The sequence below is a fragment of the Chaetodon trifascialis genome, chromosome 1, assembly GCF_039877785.1.
Source record: "Chaetodon trifascialis isolate fChaTrf1 chromosome 1, fChaTrf1.hap1, whole genome shotgun sequence".
Classification (NCBI taxonomy): domain Eukaryota; kingdom Metazoa; phylum Chordata; class Actinopteri; order Chaetodontiformes; family Chaetodontidae; genus Chaetodon; species Chaetodon trifascialis.
In genome coordinates this window covers 8,245,820-8,264,955 of record NC_092056.1, presented here as the reverse complement: position 1 = coordinate 8,264,955, position 19,136 = coordinate 8,245,820, and the positions used below count along the sequence as shown (strand labels likewise).

Below are 19,136 nucleotides of genomic sequence, written 5' to 3'. Positions count from 1 at the left end.
AACACAGTGTAGTAAAAAGAGGATGAGCTCTCTCCTCTAACATCACTATCCAGAGTAAGGGCAGGTTTGTAGTGGCGCCTACACAATGTGTGTTTGTGTGAAAGAAAGAAAGATGTTTTAGTTTTCTATGTAAAAGGAGACACAAGGCAGAAAACTCTGTGTCAGTTTTGGCTTTTGTGTGCATGTGTGTACTTTTTACTTCACTGCGATTCTTTGATTAGCATTAGCTACTAGTTACCTTGCAGATTCAGATTAATAATACAAAATATAAATCAACCAATAAATTGTGATGTATTTTTTATAAGTTAGGATACCCAGCAGGATATTAAGTAATTAAAATTAGCCCCATCTTTACCATCTGAAAAGTGATAAAAGGACTTTATAATTAGAGTCCAATAATATAATATACATTATTCTGAAAAGAGCCATTCTGCATACTTTTGTACTCCAACTTTAGTTCACAGCAAGCCTATAAACTATTTTCTGAAACAGTGAAAATATGCTAGATTAAACTACTAGTGGCCAGTATATCTTTATTTTATTTTATTTTTCTTCCAATTATCGCATGTGATTGGTTCTTCTAAATAAAAGGGCGGGTTGTTCGCACTATTGGTTCACGCCCGGCAGCCTCTCTGTCTATTGGTCCAATCAGACGCCACTCAGAGAGTGCCCTGGCTCTCTCTTCCTGTGTTACCGCCCTTGGACCGAGTGAGAAATCAACCACTGAAGACATCGCATTCATTGGGAAGACTGGCATTATTCGGAGGTTTCTCAGTTAGGTCCCATTCGCCTCAGGTAAGGAAATAGAAAGCTTTTTGGAATTAGAATATCAGTTCAGTGAACGTGCTCACGGTTACGGTACTGTTTTACACACTGTCACTTGCATGTGTTGGCTAAACGGCTAGCAACTTGACTCAACTGCAAAGGTTAGCATATTAGCTGCTACATGCCTGGGCTATTTCGCGTGGTGTTACTGCATCCGAGAAATGTAGCTTAGTTACCAAAGTCAGCGTCCCATAAACCGTTTTAACTGCCTTTAACTATTTCTTCACTGAGGCGTGGTACCGCTCGCAGGGCGACGATAGTCACGACCAACTTGTTTACGGTCAGCGTGATAATCATAAACATGTCAAGAGCGAGTTAGCTAACGCCGTTCCGTAGCCCGCTATGTCCACAGGAGATGGATGAAACTATTTCAGTCAGGGCAGCTACAAAGGAGCATAACATACTCTATGTATATAAGTGTTACAGTGCGATTTGTCATTTTATGGCTTATGTAAGTATCCTTTAATGAGTCTGATCTCTGTTCGGTTAATTGTTTTCCTTTAAAGGAGGATTGCTAATTAATTGTATGGACTGATTTAATCTCCGCTGCCCATACCCAGACATTACAATACAAATAGGACATTAATCCCATCAGTGTTTGTCTGTTTGACTAAGACAAGAGTTTCAGTGTTTTTAAGGACATACTTTGGGTGGGATGACTCATCCCAGTGTGGTGGGTTAGTGAAAGGCTGTGCTCTTAGCAGCAGTGTAATAGATAGGTGCGAGGTCAGAGTACCTGAGTCAGTGAGTCTACTGACACACTCCTTGTTCAAGAGCTAATCTGAGAGTTTATGTGTTTGTTGACAAAGGTGGTTTGACCAGCAGGGCTCAGTGGTGAATGAAGGGTGTGGTCCAATCCTGAGGAGGACGCCTGTTTAGGGAAGTGTGGTTTGCCCTCGAAGTCTGAAGGCAGGTGAAGCAGGTATTGAAAGCAATGTGGTTTGGTGACCGCTGATATGGCATTTTTGGTGATACGGCCTACTGGACCACCTTGTGCAGCACAGTGCTGCAGATAAACACTCTCCTCAGATAGGATTTGTTTGATCTGCATACCTTTCGGTGGAGAGTGAAACCTGGCTCTGAGGACCTACTTTCACTCTTGTTATAATGCACCTACAGTACTGAATAGAGGCTTATTTTTAACTTTTGACAAAAGCAGCAACCTTTCTTGAGCTGGTGTTATACACACTGTAGGCCTTGTAAGTCTTTGCTGAGCTGAAAGGCAGGGCACTCCTTGAAGTCAGTTCTCATTATGTAATAATGGAGTGTGTGTCCGGAGTGTGCTGTTAAAACAGGGGAGTATGGTCTTCGAAACTGTATTCGTCAGAGACACACCCCACCTCCTGTCTGGCCCTTGCCAGGTCTTTACAAGAAAATGAAGGCACAGAAAATTTGAGTGAATGAACAACATTTTTTCCTTTCTGACACATAGTTTTATTGACTGTTATATGGGGGGAAAAGCCCATTTGGCATGCACTGATATAGTCAAACATCTGTACTCTAACTATTTAAAGACATTTAAACACATTCCCCTGACACCTATAGCTTTGTTTTTTCAACTTGTTTATTAATTACGGTGAAAATATAGAGACAGCATGATCAGACCCTCCTATGGTTCTACCCCCTCCTTCCATCTGTTTTCTGTCATTTCTGACACTCACAGGCAGGGGCTGGACACGAAAAGGATAAAAGAGAACTGAGTAACTACAGGGTGGAGAGACAGAAGGGTAGAGAATAAAAGTGGAGGAGAGTAGGTGGGAGGAGGAAGTGCAGACTCTTTTCCCATGGGTAGCAGAGCTGGGTTATTCTAACTATAGTCTTTTAGTGGGTGGTGCTCTATAATAATGTAATAACTATCAGTGCTTCCTGTTCATGTCTGCCCTGCAAGTTGTGATTATTCTTCTCTGCCTTTGAGATCTGAAATAGCACAGGCAACCTGGATATTGACTGCAAGAATTACGCTTTAATGTAGATAAATTTAGCATTTTTTAGCTACTTAGGGTTATATAATATAAGCCAAGGATATCATATCACATGCTTATTGACCCGAATGGTCTTGCAGTTTGTTTAACAGCACTGCTTTTTGACAAGCCTTGCTATGTGACCTGAAACATGTTCAAGCGTTTCACATAAAAACATGGGTTAGCGTTATGCGAGGTAGCGATGACAAAGATAGGAACCGATATCGTTTATATCACTTCCCCTTTTCTATGACTTAATGTCTAAAAGAAGTTTGTCAGTACTCTGCTCATGAAAGAAGGAAAGCTGTTCTTATCCCTAGCTAGTATAACCTCATTTTACATTGTTCTTGTGACCTACTTGTAAATTATCTCGTCAGACAACCAGAGTAGTAATTACTAAAAGTTTTTGAAGGTAATGCACTCTCACAAGAATGCATTAGCTTTTTAGGTCTTTTATGTCACACATACAATAGAGTAGTCACTTGTACTTTCAAACTGGACTTAAAGTAAGCACTTAACGTCTGGCCAGGTCAGGTGACCTTAAACCATGATATTTGTGGCTCCGTCCTTGTGCAGTCCTCAGTAATATGTTTATGGCCCAGCTGTAGCCTGAGTGCACGGGTCAGCGTAGGAAAGTGTAAGGTGAGCGTAGCGTGCAGACAGGTTTGCAGTATTATTGGCTCAGAGCCATCTGTTGTTGTCTTGAAGGATTAGCAGAGAGGAGAAGGAGAAAGGAATCAATCAGATTGGACTAATGGATCCTCTCAGTGTCTCTGCCTCGGCCCACCCATTGCCATCATTATCCCTGTCTGCATGCTCCATTACTCTCCTCTCTGTACGCTCAAATGCACTGGGCTTCACCGGAAACAGTGGCTGTTGTTTTAAATGCGCTGCATTATATGCCAGTGAAGTGTAAAGTGTTTTTGAAGGAACAGCAGATTGGTAAATGGTGTTATTTTCAGCTGATCTTGTCATAAGAGCATTATATGTGTGTGTGTCTTTGCGTGTGTGTGCACACGTGTGTCACGCAACGCTTATCCCAGGCTGGGGTCTCTGCTTTTTCCAGTTCCTGGCCAGAAACGCCATTCCATCATTTCCTTCTGCATATCTTAGAATTAGTGTGGGTAGTTTAACCAAAATTAGGACCAAGAAAGTCATAAATCAAACTTCATATGAGGCAAGACCAATCTTTATATAACCCCTCAGTGGCTAGACATGAGTATTTGTGGCAGAATATATCAGTCTTCATTTTCAAATGTGTTTGTAGGATCTGGAAACCTGGCAAGCTGTAAAGGGGGGTGTAATCATAATCACAGTAAAGCCTCCATATGTTTTTCTGTCTTTGGACATCTCAGTGTTGATTATGAAAGATGAACACCCCACCCCCCCCCCCCCTTTGCACAACATGTGAGCAAAGGCTTGTAATGACATCTCCTGAAACAAATCCTGGTGCTGGTCCACGATCAGGCAGCTGTTGTGGACGTTAACACCTATGTGGATGGATGTTGGTTCCCCAATGTAATGCTGCGTTCATTTCACCCACAGGGTTTTCTTCTGTGACCTAAAATAAATGAAAGTTTTAGGATTTTGCCTTTTGAGCTGGATTTTAAAAACCATTTGTAGTGTTTCATCACCTTACTCGTGTAGCGCCATTAGTTTAGCTTCACAGCAGCTTGAATGGATGATCTTCTCCCTCCCAGTCCGCTGTGATAATATCCTGCTGCAGCAATAAACTGGACTTTACTGTGCTGGCTCTTGTTTTACTGGATCTGATGGCAGTGCTGTTCAGTAAAACATTAGAGTGAGATTATTATTGGAAATCATTATAGTCATATGCTTTGATTAAAGTCGTCAGTGCTGACATTTGAGCCCAGCTTCATCTGCTGGCACGCAGGCTTGTAAATGCCCCTGCTGTGACTCTCATAACCATTTCAGAAATGAATGTGTGCCGTTGCAGAGGTCTAATGGAGGAGGTGAGGGGAAGGATTAGTGCAGGACAGATCCTGAATTGTGGAGAGGCAGAACTGAACAGTGTGAGAGACACATTGTCAGACTCTTCTGAACTGGAGAAATCACTCAGGCAGCTCCGGGGAAATGGCACTAAATGTTTAAAGAATCCTTGGCTAAACCACAGAGTTAAAGCACAGAGTCGTTTTTTTCCTGCTGTCACAGAGTGTAGAGATGGTGCTGTATTTCACAACTGACATGAATCGGGGAGACCGATTAGATATTCCTGAAAGTAAGTACTTGTGCCGATTCTGTATTTACACAAACACACAGCTTTGTGTTACACACAGACGTTTTGAGAATATCGCAAACAAGCCATTAGGCTTGAAAAGTAGGCTTTAAGTGTGCGTACAGTGAAGTGTATGTGAGAGTGATTAGGACTTAGACCAGCTGTGGAGTCCTGCAGGGTATCTGGAAATCATGAGGTCATTTTGTGTTCAGACGGTGGCGTGGGAGCGGGAACTGAAGGCTGAAGCCTCTTCATTGAGTTTGACAGGATACGCACTCGCTCCCGAACTCGTGCGCTTATCTGAGCTTTATTTAATCGTAAATGTGGTGATATTGTCTCATGCATCGACTTAAAAGTTTACTCCAGTGTTTCTTGCCGCTGTTACTCTTTGCTTTATTTTCAGGCTTTTAGTCCTTAGAAGGAAATAATGTACGTGCGTTTTCCTATCCGTTAGAAAATTCACAAAGCATTGCATTCACAAAGAGCTGTTGGTGATCCTCGAGGGAGCGGTCAGATGTTTCGTCTGAGCCTGAGAAAGTTCTTCCTTTGTTCCAGCTGTGTGTTTGTGTGTTGCTTCAGTGCAAAGCCTCATTATCCAGCCAGCTGTGATCAACTCTTGACGACTATTGTTTCACAGGGATGAGATAATGTTGAATCTCAGTTTAGATTTAATTACATTGCTTTGTTTCAGTCAGCTAAATAAATAGGACTTTTGTTGCCCAATCGTCGTGAATGTTTATTTTTGTGCCTTTGTGTACTTGTTTGTCTTCAGGTAGCCTCCCCTTGGTCTGGAGCAGTGAGCCCGAGACAAACTGTGGCTGTGGTCTGCTGTTCAGTGTTGCTTAGCAAGCTATAGCCGGCACCATGGCGCTGTCGTACAAGAAGGACCTGGACAAGTACAAGGATCTCGACGAAGATGAAATCCTCAACAAACTGTCGGCGGAGGAGCTCAAACAGCTGGAGACGGCCCTCGAGGAGATGGACCCTGAGGTCAGGACTTGATGAGGGTTGGAGGAGCTCCAGGGCTCTTTAGTGGAAAGGGAGTTCCTGTGACAACTGGGTTTTTTGGAAGAGAGGCCAATTTAAAAATAAAAGACTTAATGCAATGTATGCGCTCATGAAAGCTCAGAAAAACTTATTTTATTTTCTCAAATACAATCTTAGCCACTCAAGGGAAAGGGGATCCACCAAAAAGTATGTCATACCACTATGTCATCACTGCTGAATATCCTCGAATGCATTGACTGTCACAAATTCAGATCCAAGGGTGGGTTTTTCCTCTGTATGCTTCAACCGCACCTCCCAGTCCCCAGCCCCTGTGGTTGGGGAAATAATTTAAAGGGGGAGTCTGAGCCGCAGTGACTCTGTCAACAGGCTGCCAAGTGTTTGTGTGTTTATTTGTCAGTAGAGCTGAAGAGTATAATGAAACCCCCCCTCTCAGGCGCCTGGGCATTTTATTCAAATTCCATCCAAACCGAGTGAGACAAATCACCCTACATGGTGGCGCGCAGGAAAGGCTCACAGGAAGCAGGCAGCGACAGTGGGCCAAATATTAAGCTGTTGATCTCATGTCATTAAATAGATAAAGTAGAATTTGATTCATTCCATTGCATTTGGCTTCTGCGGTGCACACAGGCCGGCCAGACGAGCCTTTCACATGTGTTCGTTCACCTTCTCCAGGTTTTCTCTCACCTCCAACAAATGATCCACTGTTGGCTGAATTTTAATTTTTGGTCTTTTAAGCTGCTGCTGTCTCGGTTGACATTCATCAAGTTAAACTAGTTTGGGAACACTCCAGCATTTGGAGTAGACAGGCAATCCATCTCTGTCTAGTACACAATTATGAGTAATTGTTCATAGCAGAACAGCCTTCTTAGAGAAAATTGATGGAAAAGTGATGTCACAGTACATGTACCTTCAAAGAGAGGCCGACAACTGCTCCACCTGTATTTTGTGCTGCATGACACCCTGACAGGTACAGATACAGCTTCAAAAACTTAATCTAGCATTTACCCTTTATCCAAGTCTATAGTGAGTTTGTTTAAGTCTTCATCAGCTGTCAGGTCTAAAGTGTCCCCTTGTCTCTTTCTCCTTAGAATGCTCTTCTCCCAGCAGGCTTACGTCAGAAGGACCAGACGACTAAGAAAGCGACGGGATCATTCAACAGGGAGAGCCTCCTCAAATACCTGGAGAAGGAAGCCATGGAGTACAAGGACAGAGATGATGTAGTGCCCTTCACTGGGGAGAAAAAAGGTGTGTGTGTGTTTGTCTGCGTGTGTTCAGCCTTCTAACATGAATATTGACTGTTTTGTCAACTTAAAATTAGCCTGGGTTTACTGGTAGCAGTGTTGATTGCAGGTGCTGTTTTGATTGTTGTATGGTATCCTGTTTTTTAACGAACCTCTACTGATCAACACAGACATGTGACAAAGAGATTGTGACAAGTGAAATAAATTCCAATATGGAGGTCATAATGTCACACGTGTAGTGTGTCATGCCTCATCAGTAACATTAGTAGCACCTCTTGCGTGTCAGTAAAGCATTTTTCGGGGGATAAAGAGCAGAGGTGTGTCCGCAGTACAGACACACAGCAGTAATTACCGTTCAGCTGTCTGTGCAGGTATTATTAATGCATGGCTGCTCTTATGCAACACACAGCAGTGAGGGGGAGGTGTGTTTGTACCGGGGGTAGGAGGAAGGGAGTGTCAAAGCGGGAGGCAAGGTTTCATCTTGCTGATAATTTAATGCAGTGAAACGTCTGAGGGTTTTCCCTATCAAAACTTTGCAAATCAGGCCTAAAGCCTTATTTGAATGCAAGTGATTCCTGAAGTTGACTTTGAGGTGTTTGTTTGGCATTTCAAGATGCATACCGTGGGTCTAACTGTGGATGTTTGTCAGGTGTACAAAAAAAAGTCCTAATGCCATAAAAATAATCTTTACACACACAGCAGTTGAATGTGGCTGTGTGTGATACTCACACAGTTATATAATAAGGCTTTTTGAGCAGCTGTGCCAGTAGTATTGGCATTGAAGGAGTGAAAAGACACAGGGCACTGAATGTGGGATGCATCATTACAACAGTCTGTGATATGGGGAATAAATCAGAGGATTCTTGTCACAACACTGTAGATGTCTGCGGCACCTTTCACTTCGACATGAAATAAACACCCACTGCTGCTCCAGATGGGATCAGTGTGGCTGCGAAAACCAAAATAACCTGATCTCTCAGGAGAAACCAGTTCTCTTCAAACACGCTTCAAGACACACTTGTGGTTATCGTAATCACTTTCTGGAAGAGAGAAGAGGGAGATGGTTTATGTGATAGCATGACATGGAAAAAAAAAGAGAAAAGAGACAGTAGAGTAGAAACATTTCTGCGTATAAATCCTTATCCAGAGGAATTCCTTTGGTTGGGAACTCCAGAGATCTGGACGCTAGGAAGATATATGGAACTGACAGCTTTCCTCTGACCCAACCCTGGCCTGTTACAAATTATGCTGTGTGTGTGTGTGTGTGTGTGTGTGTGTGTGTGTGTGTGTGTGTGTGTGTGTGTGTGTGTGTGTGTGTGTGTGTGTGTGTGTGTGTGTGTGTGTGTGTGTGTGTGTGTGTGTGTGTGTGTGTGTGTGTGTGTGTGTGTGTGTGTGTGTGTGTGTGTGCGTGTGCGTGCGCGCGCCCTATGACAACATGGAAAACTCACATCACTGCGGTGGTTCTGTGGAATGTAGCTGATTCTCTCCCCGTTGTTCTGCTCACCCCCTGCTGATAGATAATGTGGTCATGAGTGTGCGTGTGGCAAATGATTTCAGAGGAAAACAACCGGCTTAAGTACCATTGTAGCCTTTTTTAACCACTTAAATGTTATTATATTGGGTCAGCCCTTCTTATTGCTTTTCTGTAATCCATCTGTTTTCGTTATTCATTCCCTCTGTTCAAACTAGATTTCCTTTGGGGTTTTTTCATTATTAACATCGAGAGGTTCTGGTTAGACGGTGGTTGAAGTTACCTGCGGAAAAGGCAGACGTGTGGTGTGATTGTATTTTGAGAGGTGCACGTTGTCAGTATAAGGTTTAAAGTGGGCACAGGTGGCTTAGAAATCACGTGTCAGAGCAGAGGAAGATGTGGTGTTAAACTAATTGGAGCATTCAAGGTATGCTGCTGTTTAAGTGTGATAAACAACTTGTTTGATGAGGTTACTGTGAAGGGTGTGGCTGTTGCACCAATGAACACAAATAAACACACAGCAGATCTGCACCACACACTTTCATTATTCACTTTTTCTTATGAGTTGCTTTCAGTGTTGAAGCATTCGCAATTAAGCAGCCGCCATTAACAGACGGCCGGTACCGCAAAAGCAGTAAATGTGCACTTCAGTTTTACAGTTCCAGATGTAATAATAGTTCATTTTACAGGGTTTTTCTTGGTTTATTGCATCATGATGCTCTTGTTTTGGCGTCATTTCTATCATTACCTCAACAAGTAAGTTCCTGTGATGTGGTCATGCGGTGCATTAGCTCACAGGTTAGCCAAACTTATTTGTAAGAGTAAACAAAAGCCAACAGTTAATTGTTAACATCAGTGACAGTTCACAGACTCCCTTGCTGTAGTTGTATGTGAACAGTTATCCTGTGCAGTGAGGGATCATTTACATGATTCTGTCTTGAGTTGCTCATATTTCTTGTCTCATCTGAATCGGTCATAAATATATCGCAGCATTTCCAGACCCCAGACGCTACTTTGTCGAGTAATCATGCACAGCGTCATGATGATGTATTATGTGTCTAACTGGTGATGAATGACTCGTCACATCAAATTTAAATATGCTTAAGGCGTTGCTTCCGTGAGTGATGAAATCTGTTGCCTCGACTGGAAAAAATGCCATCTTTTTGATGGAATCCATAGTCGTCCTCATGGATCATGAGTGTCAAGTTTAAGCCCTTGAGACTAAGCATTTTCTCAATCTGATACTCCCGTTATAGGCAGATGCTGCGTTATTGGCGTGCCTATTTTCCTTCAGCGTTTGTACAGTGTTGTGTTTTCCTCATTTAGTCCATGATATACGCTCCTGTGGGATCATACAGATGACAGGACTTTGGCCATGTCTTCTTTTTGCTTGCTGAGGGGCTCAGTGTCGCTCCAGAGGGACTGGCACAGGATGCTGCCTCATGACTGTATTTACTGTTTACTGGCTCTCAGGAAGTGCCAGAGCCCCCCCACTAGAGACCAGCTTGAACAATTTTGACTTGCCTGCCTGAGCTAGAAGGAGGGGAAGGGGGAGGGTCTGCTCTTGGGGTGTTTTTGTTTAAGGCGACAGGCATGCAGAAAGGCGAGGCAGCGAGTGGCACCCACTGGATGGTCTCCCTGTCCAGTGTAAGTGTTGGTTGCCTCAGCAGTGCAGTTTAGATTAGACTCCAGTCATTGTTCCATGACTTCCTTTCGCTCTTTCCGTTTCTTCCTTTAGATTGGTAACCATGGAAATGCCGTAGTTGTCAGACACTCACGGCTGGACTGAGTTCAGCTTGTCTGAAACGCTGCTGGTTGGAGAGAGTTGTGTAAAACAGCAGGAGGCCAGGCCTTATTGAAACGGCACGTTTCTGTTCAGACTTCAACTCCTCGTCAGAAACATTATGATTATTACTAGATAAGAATTTCATTTTCTATCATTAACAACACTCATTCACAGTTGATCTAATTAGGACTGTGCGACTCTGACAGAAACAAATACGCTAAAAGTGAAAATAAATCTCTTCAACTTGTTCTGCGGTGATTCCTGTTGCCTCGGAAAACACAATAAAACATTTAATGGTTTAAGTAAGCAAGCCGGGTAACACACAGCGAGGCCTGGTGTGGAAATAACTTGAAAAGAGAGATTTAAGCTCAAGAGCAAAGAAGGGCGATGATCATTTATAGGTCCTGCTGCGAAATGTGCTGTCTGATGTCCAAGAAAAGAAACTTATTTGTGCATATTAATTATACGTTTTGTTTTTAAATCTTGGAATGTGTCCATTGATTGTAGGCACACATACACACGCACGCGCACACACACACACACACACACACACACACACACACACACACACACACACACACACAGCACTTGGCAGTCATGCAGTCTTATGACTGAGGCACAAGGGAAGAGGATAGGAATGGCTGTAGGAGAATAATGAACCACATTAACAGTTAACAGTTGGACATTTTTTTATAGAAACTGGAGGTTGTGTAAGATCTCATAAAACCTCCACACGGCTTGCATGTACCTGTTTCTTCCGTCTGGGTTTTAGTCATGCCTGCCCATTTTTATGAATGCTGATTCGCCTCCTTCTCTCCTTTCCTCACTGTCCTTTCCTTCTGTCTCCATAGGTAAAATATTCATTCCCAAGCAGAAACCAATAGAAACACGCCAGGAAGAAGTCACAACCCTGGACCCAGAGCTAGAGGAAGCCCTGTCCAGCGCCACAGATACAGAGCTGTGTGATCTAGCAGGTCAGAATGAATAAATACCTTTTGGGGAAGCTGAAGGGCTGTGAAAACATTACTCTGCATGAGGGTTTCTTTGTGTGCTGTACATGCAGTGTTGTGGTTGTGAGTAACTTTGAGTCTGCCTGATCCCCTCTCTGCTGGGACAGTAAGACACAAGCTCCTTTCACATGACTGTTTTTCCTTTTCTGTGTGTGATGATGGATGGGGGGCGGTGAATAAAAGAGCTCACTGAGCGAAACATCACCGCATGTCTGCTATGACCCCTGGATTTGATTACCGTTCATTCACTTCCTGGTGCTTTCAGCCACTGAGTCTGAGGTTTGCTTTTGTTTGCAGCCATCCTGGGCGTTCACACACTGGTCACCAGTAGTCAGACATATGATGGGACTGGAAGTAAAGAGGGTTACAACAGTAAGTAGGATCACATAATTCAGTCTGTTAATTCAAAGGTCCCAGAGGGCTCAACATGTTGACGTCTGCCTGTGTGTCTTTTCCAGATGTGATCAAAGGGGAGAAGATGAACCCAGTGTTTGATGAGCCTCCCAATCCAACTAACGTAGAAGAAACTCTGCAGAGGATAAAAAGCAATGACAGCTCTCTAACAGAGGTCAACCTCAACAACATTAAGGTAAACACAAACATGAGTGTGTACCCAGTACAGTATGTGCTGTTTTATATCTCCAGACCAACGGCGGCGTCTCTTTGTTGGTTTTTCAGAACATTCCCATCCCCACGCTGAAGGACATCGCCAAAGCCATGGAGAAGAACACTCACGTCAAGAAGTTCAGCATGGCAGCAACACGGAGCAACGACCCGGTAGCTTTGGTGAGAGGGAGTCGGCTTTTTAACGGCTTTGTTCACACCTTACGTCTTCACGCTGTCACATCTTTGCTTTATTTCCCCGGTTTTTCCTCCTCGCAGGCGTTCAGCGACATGCTGCGGGAGAACAAGACGCTGCGAAGTTTGAACCTGGAGTCCAACTTCATCACCGGGGCCGGGGTACAGGCTTTGGTTGATGCGCTGCGGGACAATGACACAATCACAGAGGTCAAGATAGACAACCAGGTACCGGATGCTTTGTGACACACGCACATGCATGCAAACGCACACACAGGATCTGACATGATCAGAGGCTACAGTTCAGGACAAATCCAGTGATATGAAAGATCAAAGTGGTAAAGAGTATTTTTATATTTTAAAAAGAAGTTCAGAACCTGTAGTTTCTGCACACCTGAGTGTAAGAAAGACTCGGATGTGGTGATGAGATGATTCAGCGCTCCATCGCCGTGTTTGGCTCTCTAGCCCACACTGCATGGCTCTACCCAGGTGAAGCAGTTTGACATCATGAGCGCGACAACACCGTGCTGCGCTTGTTCTTCTCTTCTGGCGAATCACAAACCAACTTTAAAGGTCGAATACCGCCACCTGCTGAACCGGAGCGTGTGGATGCTGCCTTTATAAGGTCAACGAGAACAATTTGGCTTTGTGTTATCGGCTCTGTGTATCAGCATTAATTCCTTTATCAGAATAATTCATAATATAAATTCCACATTACCAGCCAACACTTTGTTGGCCCGATATGTGTTGTCCTACTTTTTTTTAAAATCCTGTCATCAGCTGAAGAAAATGCCAACCAGTACAAACCACTGCCTGAATAAAACATAGAGCAGTGTTTCCCAACCTTTTTGAACCACGGCACATATTTTACATTAGAAAAATCACAAGGCACACCACCAAACAGCAATGTCATAAAAGGTATATTTATTGAAATATAATGAAAATCTAGTCTCAATTTACTTACTCAGTGTGAAACCTGGGTCTGTTTAGTTGAACACAAAGCTGATATTCTTGCAGGAATTGAAGAAAGACACACAGGAAGATTTCACCTGATTGGTGCTCTAAGCCTTAGAGCACCAATCAGGTGAAATTGGATAATCTTCCACGGCACACCTGATGATTTCTCACAGCACACTTATGTGCCGCGGCACAGTGGTTGGGAAACACTGACATAGAGGACCTGAGTTTCCAGTTGAAACGAACCAAAGTGAAAGCAAAGTGACCCTGATGGTTAGACCTTGACCTCTGCATATTTCTCTGTGTGTTTCAGAGGCAGCAGCTGGGTACTACTGTAGAGATGGAGATAGCTAAAATGTTGGAAGAGAACAACAACATAGTGAAGTTTGGCTATCACTTCGCCCATCAAGGACCGCGCTCCAGAGCCGCCGCAGCTATCACCAAGAACAACGACCTGGGTATGATATGCACACGCACGCACGCACGCACACACACGCTAAATTGTGATTTCTTAAAACTTGCTAAAGCTGGCGGAGTTGTCGCCCATCATGTTACCTTCCATCTGGTACGTTTCTCTCTGAATCATGACAGTCTCAGCAGTTCACCTGCCTGGACAGTGTGTTCCTTTTTCCGTAATCCGTCAGTCCACAGTGACGACCTCTCCTCTCTTTTAGCTCCTCGCCCTGTCAGAGTCGCGGTAGCACAGGTGTGACGCATGCGTGTGGCTATAAGTGTGTCCGTGTGTTGATCAGAGTGTATGAATGGAGCACTCACCGCATTAACAGTGTGGGGACGGACACGGTGTGACTGTACGGCTTTGAGAGTGACGACATCTCACTTCCTGTTTTCTGCACACACTGACACACGCTGTTGGAACAAGTCTCAACCTTGACCGCATAGCTCATGATGACTCACTTTGTGTTTTCATGATAAACTAACAGGCCTGTGCAGGTTGAAGGTGGTGAAGCATGTTTGCAGTTATAATATTCTTTGTCAGTCAATTGATTGTGGGTCCTTTGTTTTTTCGGTCATTCTCCTTTTCCTATAGTCCGCAGGAAGCGAGTGGAAGGCGACCTGTAGGGACGGAGCCCAGCACGACTCCCAGCCAATCCTGTTGTTTCATCTCACCGTGTGGAATAATTTCAGCCAATGTCCTGGTCTCATCTCACTGTGTGGAAACTTTAGTCTTGTGCCAAACTGTGGGGCAAGGCGCGCTCAACCAGAACATACATCTGAGAAGAAGGGAAGTAACTGGAATTGCCCTCTCCCATTCACATGTGGATACTTATGTTTATTATTATGTTGTTGTTGAAGGTGTAAATCTGATTAGTTTTTAGTCGTTTCATTTCAGCTGCTCCTCTTTTTTTTTTTTTTTTTGTTGTTGTTGTTGAGCCTTTATATGATCTGTCCAGACTTTTTACTTGCTTTTTTCCTTTTATACTATGCTATAATCCTGTGAAATAAAAAATGAACATTACCAAGTGACAGAAACAACAATAACAGCTTCGTAAAAACAATAACTAACATCGAGAAACACCTGTATCCTCTATTGTCATAGACAGTTGAGGTCTAAGCTTCCAGATGTATTCCTGTATCGAACCAGCAGAATTTGTGGTTAGAAAGATGGATTCAGCGTACAGAACGACTATAACTTAGCCACGACTGCTAGCCTGCAAAATGCGTCTGACTGTGAGATAACTGAAGTTATCTTAAGGTAACATAAGTTGTAACCAGCTAACTCTTGGTTGTAACGTTGTTTTGCATCCCATCTGCGTGGTGGTTTGCAGGTGTTGTTTATTGGAGTTGCCTTGTAAAGCCAGCTTGAGTGTCTGGCTGGTGTGTGTGTAACGGTGAAGTGTGTGCTGACCTCATGCTGCAGTCAGCCTAAGCACAGACGCTGGCTCATGCTGGCCCTTATATAAATTTAATACTGTTAAGTATCAGTGCATCATGTTTTGTATTACTTTGCTGTCTTATTCTAACTAAAGATCTTGTTTTCTTACGGTTCAAAATCTCATGTTGGTTATTCTTATCACTTTTATCCCTTAACAGGAAATTATAACTGGGTTTCAAGTGAAAGTGGGATTGTAGTGTAAAAGGAACAGGATATGAACCCCAGTCTAGACTGAAGAGGCTTTGATCTGCTCTCACATGTCATGCTGTAAAATTCGGCTGAACGTACTGGGTTTCTTCTGATGCGTAACCATGCCAAAGACTAACAAGTATCAATATTGAACATAATGGTTATTGTTTGTCAGCTTCCTCGTGTACAGGTCTGGGAAAGCATCCTGTGGGTTAACAACACTGATCTAGACCTTTTTAGCTTTCGCCGTTATGTTTTTTTCTTGCATTTTTTGGGCACCATTTATAGCAAAATGTTCAGCGAGGCGTTCAGGGAGATGCGAGGAAGAGTTGGCAGACAGTTTGTGTGAAACTCCTCAGGTTGCAGCTGGTCGTGAAATGCTTCTATGAACTACATCTCCCAGCTCGAAGGTCTTGTACAGATCGTAGAAACGTAACTTTCCTTCATTCCCTCACGCCCTTTCACTCGGCTCTCAGCAGTAGCATGTCATTCATTGTGTAACAGCTGACGTAATCCGACGTGTGCCTCAAACTGGACTTCCATAGGTACACTGACCTGCTCGAGATGAGTGTAACAGGACAAAATCAGGAGTTACTTGAAACTTGTATATACTGTTTATGTGTAATAGGAACAATATACTGGCATGAAGTCATCATTTGTGAACATCATGCTTCTGTCGACCAAAAATGCTCTTTCACCTTAACAGCCCTACATTCCTTGGACAAGAGCTGGATGGCTGAGTTCAGTACTTTGGCGTTTTTTATATCTGTGTACTTCTGCCACGATCATATCTGCTGGTATTTCTCCTTGAACCTTTGCTTTGCTTTACTGGTCAGCTGAATTGGAAAACTGCTTCTTTGCTCGGGCTCGTTAGGAATATTCTGTGATTCATAATACTGTATGTGTTTTAATTGTAAGATGCCATCTCAAATTGAAAGTGCACACATGTACTCCGACACACTCTTTCATGTGTGTGCCACATAAATCTACACAAGTCATTGCTGATTTTTTTTTGTACCTTAAATCAAAACCCAGGCGTGTACTCCACTTCAGGATATGTACTATTATACAACCACAAGACCACAAAACGCACTGCTTAATATAAAACATCAACAATAAATGTTTTTACATACTCTATGTACTATTCTCTGCATTTTGTCTTTTTTAAAAAATGTATAATTGTAAACATGGAGTTCAAATTCAAGTTTGATGAACACAAACCACACCATCTGTCCACTATATTCTTTTAATTGCATATGCAATGAATGGAGGTGCACCTGAGGCTATGTTTGAGCAGTATGTGTTACCTGGAAAAACAGGCTCAGAAGCATTAGTAAATCTTGCCCTTTGTGTCTCTGACATTATGAGAGATTTGAACTGTGCTTGTCTGCGTAATAAACGTTCAGAATTCGATCCCTCTCAGAGGGTTCAGCAGGGGAAGAGCGTTTAAAGCAAGACTGGACTTGAGTCTGCAGCCCAGCTAAATGCTAATGTCAGCATGCTAACAATGACACACTAATATATGGCATGTTTAACGTTTGCTATCTTACTTAGCATGTTAGCATGGTCACATTTTCTAGTAGCAATAAACATAAAGTACAGCTGAGCTGACAGGGATGCCATTAGTTGTGCTGGTATCGGGGGAGGAAAAGTCAGAGGATAACCAAAATCAGCAGGCTGCACCCCCTGCATACCATGAATTTACAAAACTTCACTGCAGTCCATCCAGTAGTTGCGCTAGAAAACACCGATGTCAACCTGATTGGTCTTCTGAGGACAACGAATGTCTGCACAGACACGGATGTTTCAGTTAGGACCAAAGTGGTCGACTGACTGACAGCCTGAACCATGCTGCTAGCATTAGTTCAAAACACTTCAAGTAGTGCTCCCTGCAGAGCCAGATGTGTGGTCCAGCTAACCCCCATAGGGTTAGGGTAAAGGTTGGGGGTGCGGCTGGACCTAGAGGTGGAGCTGGACTAGGACAGACTCTGCAATGAGCAGCCTCTCAAAACACTTACCTAACTCTGTGTGCTTCTACAGGAGTGCAGATTTAAAGGTGTTTGTGGCCATATCTCAAGTTCAAACAGTGTTTTTAGTGGCTGATAGATAGGCCTCTTTGCTTTGGGAGTTACTATAGGTGGTGTATGCATGCACCCTTTAATCAAACCCAGTTTTTCAGATTGTTTGCACATGCCTGAGAGATGATGTAATGTATATGACTCCATCCCTCTCTGGGTTTCCTGTGCCAGAGCGCTGCGGTGAGCTGCTGTCAGAGAAAACTCTGCACTGCTGGCAGTGAACTGTGGCTGGGAGGATGTGTGTGTGTGCGCGTGTGTGTGACTCAAGTGTTTCCACTCTGTGAGACTAGAGAGAACGAGAACAGCAGGTTTATGTCATGTCTGTTAATTAGACCAGGAGGCATCATTTCAAAGGAAAAACTTCAGTATAGAATCTGACAGTAGAATACACAGTTGAGTGCTTGTGTAAGTACAATCAAACTGTTGCCTCAGACCAAGACATGATTTTTAATAGGCTAAGCACTGCTCCTCCGCAGGCAGAAAAAATAGAGGCTAGGCTGACATTCACCTATAAAGAGGTTGTTATGTTTAGTTTTAAATAAAGAGGGGGGGTCTTTGATTTGCTTCTTTGCTAACTGTATTGACTATTTAAAATTGAGACTAGTTATGCATAGCATCAAACAGCAAAGCCTGATGAAGCAAAGGCAGCAGCTCACAGTGAATGAGATAAGATAATTCAGTAACTGAAGGTGAAACGGATGATGTTCTCCTCAGCACTGTGGTACATGGACAGCCTGACCGACAGGGATGTAAAGGCAGCTGGAGGTCAGGCAGTTGGATTAGTCGAGGCGGTGATGCTGACAAGGATTACACATCACTGGACGGTCTCCAGCGCCGGAGTCGACTTGCCCCCACACGAACTGGAGTGATGCAAAATAAGGCAGCAGATGTTGCACATTTACAGACATAAACTTGTGTCCTCTCATCTCTTTCCAAAAAATGTTTGTGCCGACATGCAACACTTTGCGTCACCGTGGCTTCATATCATTGTTTCACTCCTCTGCCATCAGCCCTTCCCCTCTGTCTTCTCTGCCTCTGCAAGCGTTCACACGGGGGCTTTGTTCTTAAACAGGTATGCTCGCTTGCAGTTGATTTTCCACCAGAGTAAACGCTGTGGTGAGTCAGGCTCTCAGCAGTACCTCTCTATCATGACCTCATGCGCCTGGTAAACAAAGGCTCCAGATGAGAAGAGAGAGGAGAGAATGGGAAGGCAGCTTGTGCTGTACTGCATTCGCGAGCAGCCAAGCAAAAGGTGTGAGTCAATCACTCACTGAATGTAGTACTATACCAGCGACGATGAGCTAATTTTAGAGGAAAGCAAACCAACAGCCTAATTTGAAGTAGGGAAGAAATCAAATCCTCAGCAGTGTTGTGCTGAACTCACTGTGCTGCTCGCTTCACATTGCTGAAGCCCCTCAAGGTGAGAGCTGACATGAGGCCCAAGAGAGCAGTGACGGTGTCCACCAGCTCCATCTCGTACCTGGCTGAGTTATATAATCACCCGAACTGAAAAACACTGAACCTTGATAAGAAGTAAACAAAGTCTGTGAGCGTGTGTTTGATCTAATCTTTCTTGGCCTGAACCTGTACGTCCAAGTAAGCGTATCTTCTGTCTAATTCTCAGCAAAAACCAACAGATCACTGGTTATATAAGAAGCGATGGTGGAGATGCGCTTGCTTCT

The 19,136-nt window shown here is 43.6% G+C and overlaps 1 protein-coding gene across 1 annotated transcript; it reads left to right on the top strand.

The window, feature by feature from the left end:
* Window positions 1-683: 683 nt before the first annotated feature.
* On the top strand, window positions 684-16,513 carry tmod2 (tropomodulin 2). The gene is made up of 10 exons (XM_070964342.1): window positions 684-795; window positions 5,795-6,012; window positions 7,119-7,275; window positions 11,380-11,502; window positions 11,836-11,910; window positions 11,997-12,127; window positions 12,217-12,324; window positions 12,421-12,564; window positions 13,607-13,751; window positions 14,342-16,513. Exons 2-10 carry the CDS (start codon window positions 5,887-5,889, stop codon window positions 14,371-14,373), a joined length of 1,041 nt encoding a protein of 346 aa, XP_070820443.1. The 5' UTR covers window positions 684-795; window positions 5,795-5,886; the 3' UTR covers window positions 14,374-16,513.
* The last annotated feature ends 2,623 nt before the right edge of the window (window positions 16,514-19,136 follow it).

Bases quoted from the DNA above. Each gene is read 5' to 3' on its own strand.
- tmod2 (XM_070964342.1), top strand. From the start codon at position 5,887: ATGGCGCTGTCGTACAAGAAGGACCTGGACAAGTACAAGGATCTCGAC. The intron at 7,276-11,379 runs GTGTGTGTGTGT...CTGTCTCCATAG, and splicing joins CTTCACTGGGGAGAAAAAAG to GTAAAATATTCATTCCCAAG. The intron at 11,911-11,996 runs GTAAGTAGGATC...TGTCTTTTCCAG, and splicing joins AAGTAAAGAGGGTTACAACA to ATGTGATCAAAGGGGAGAAG.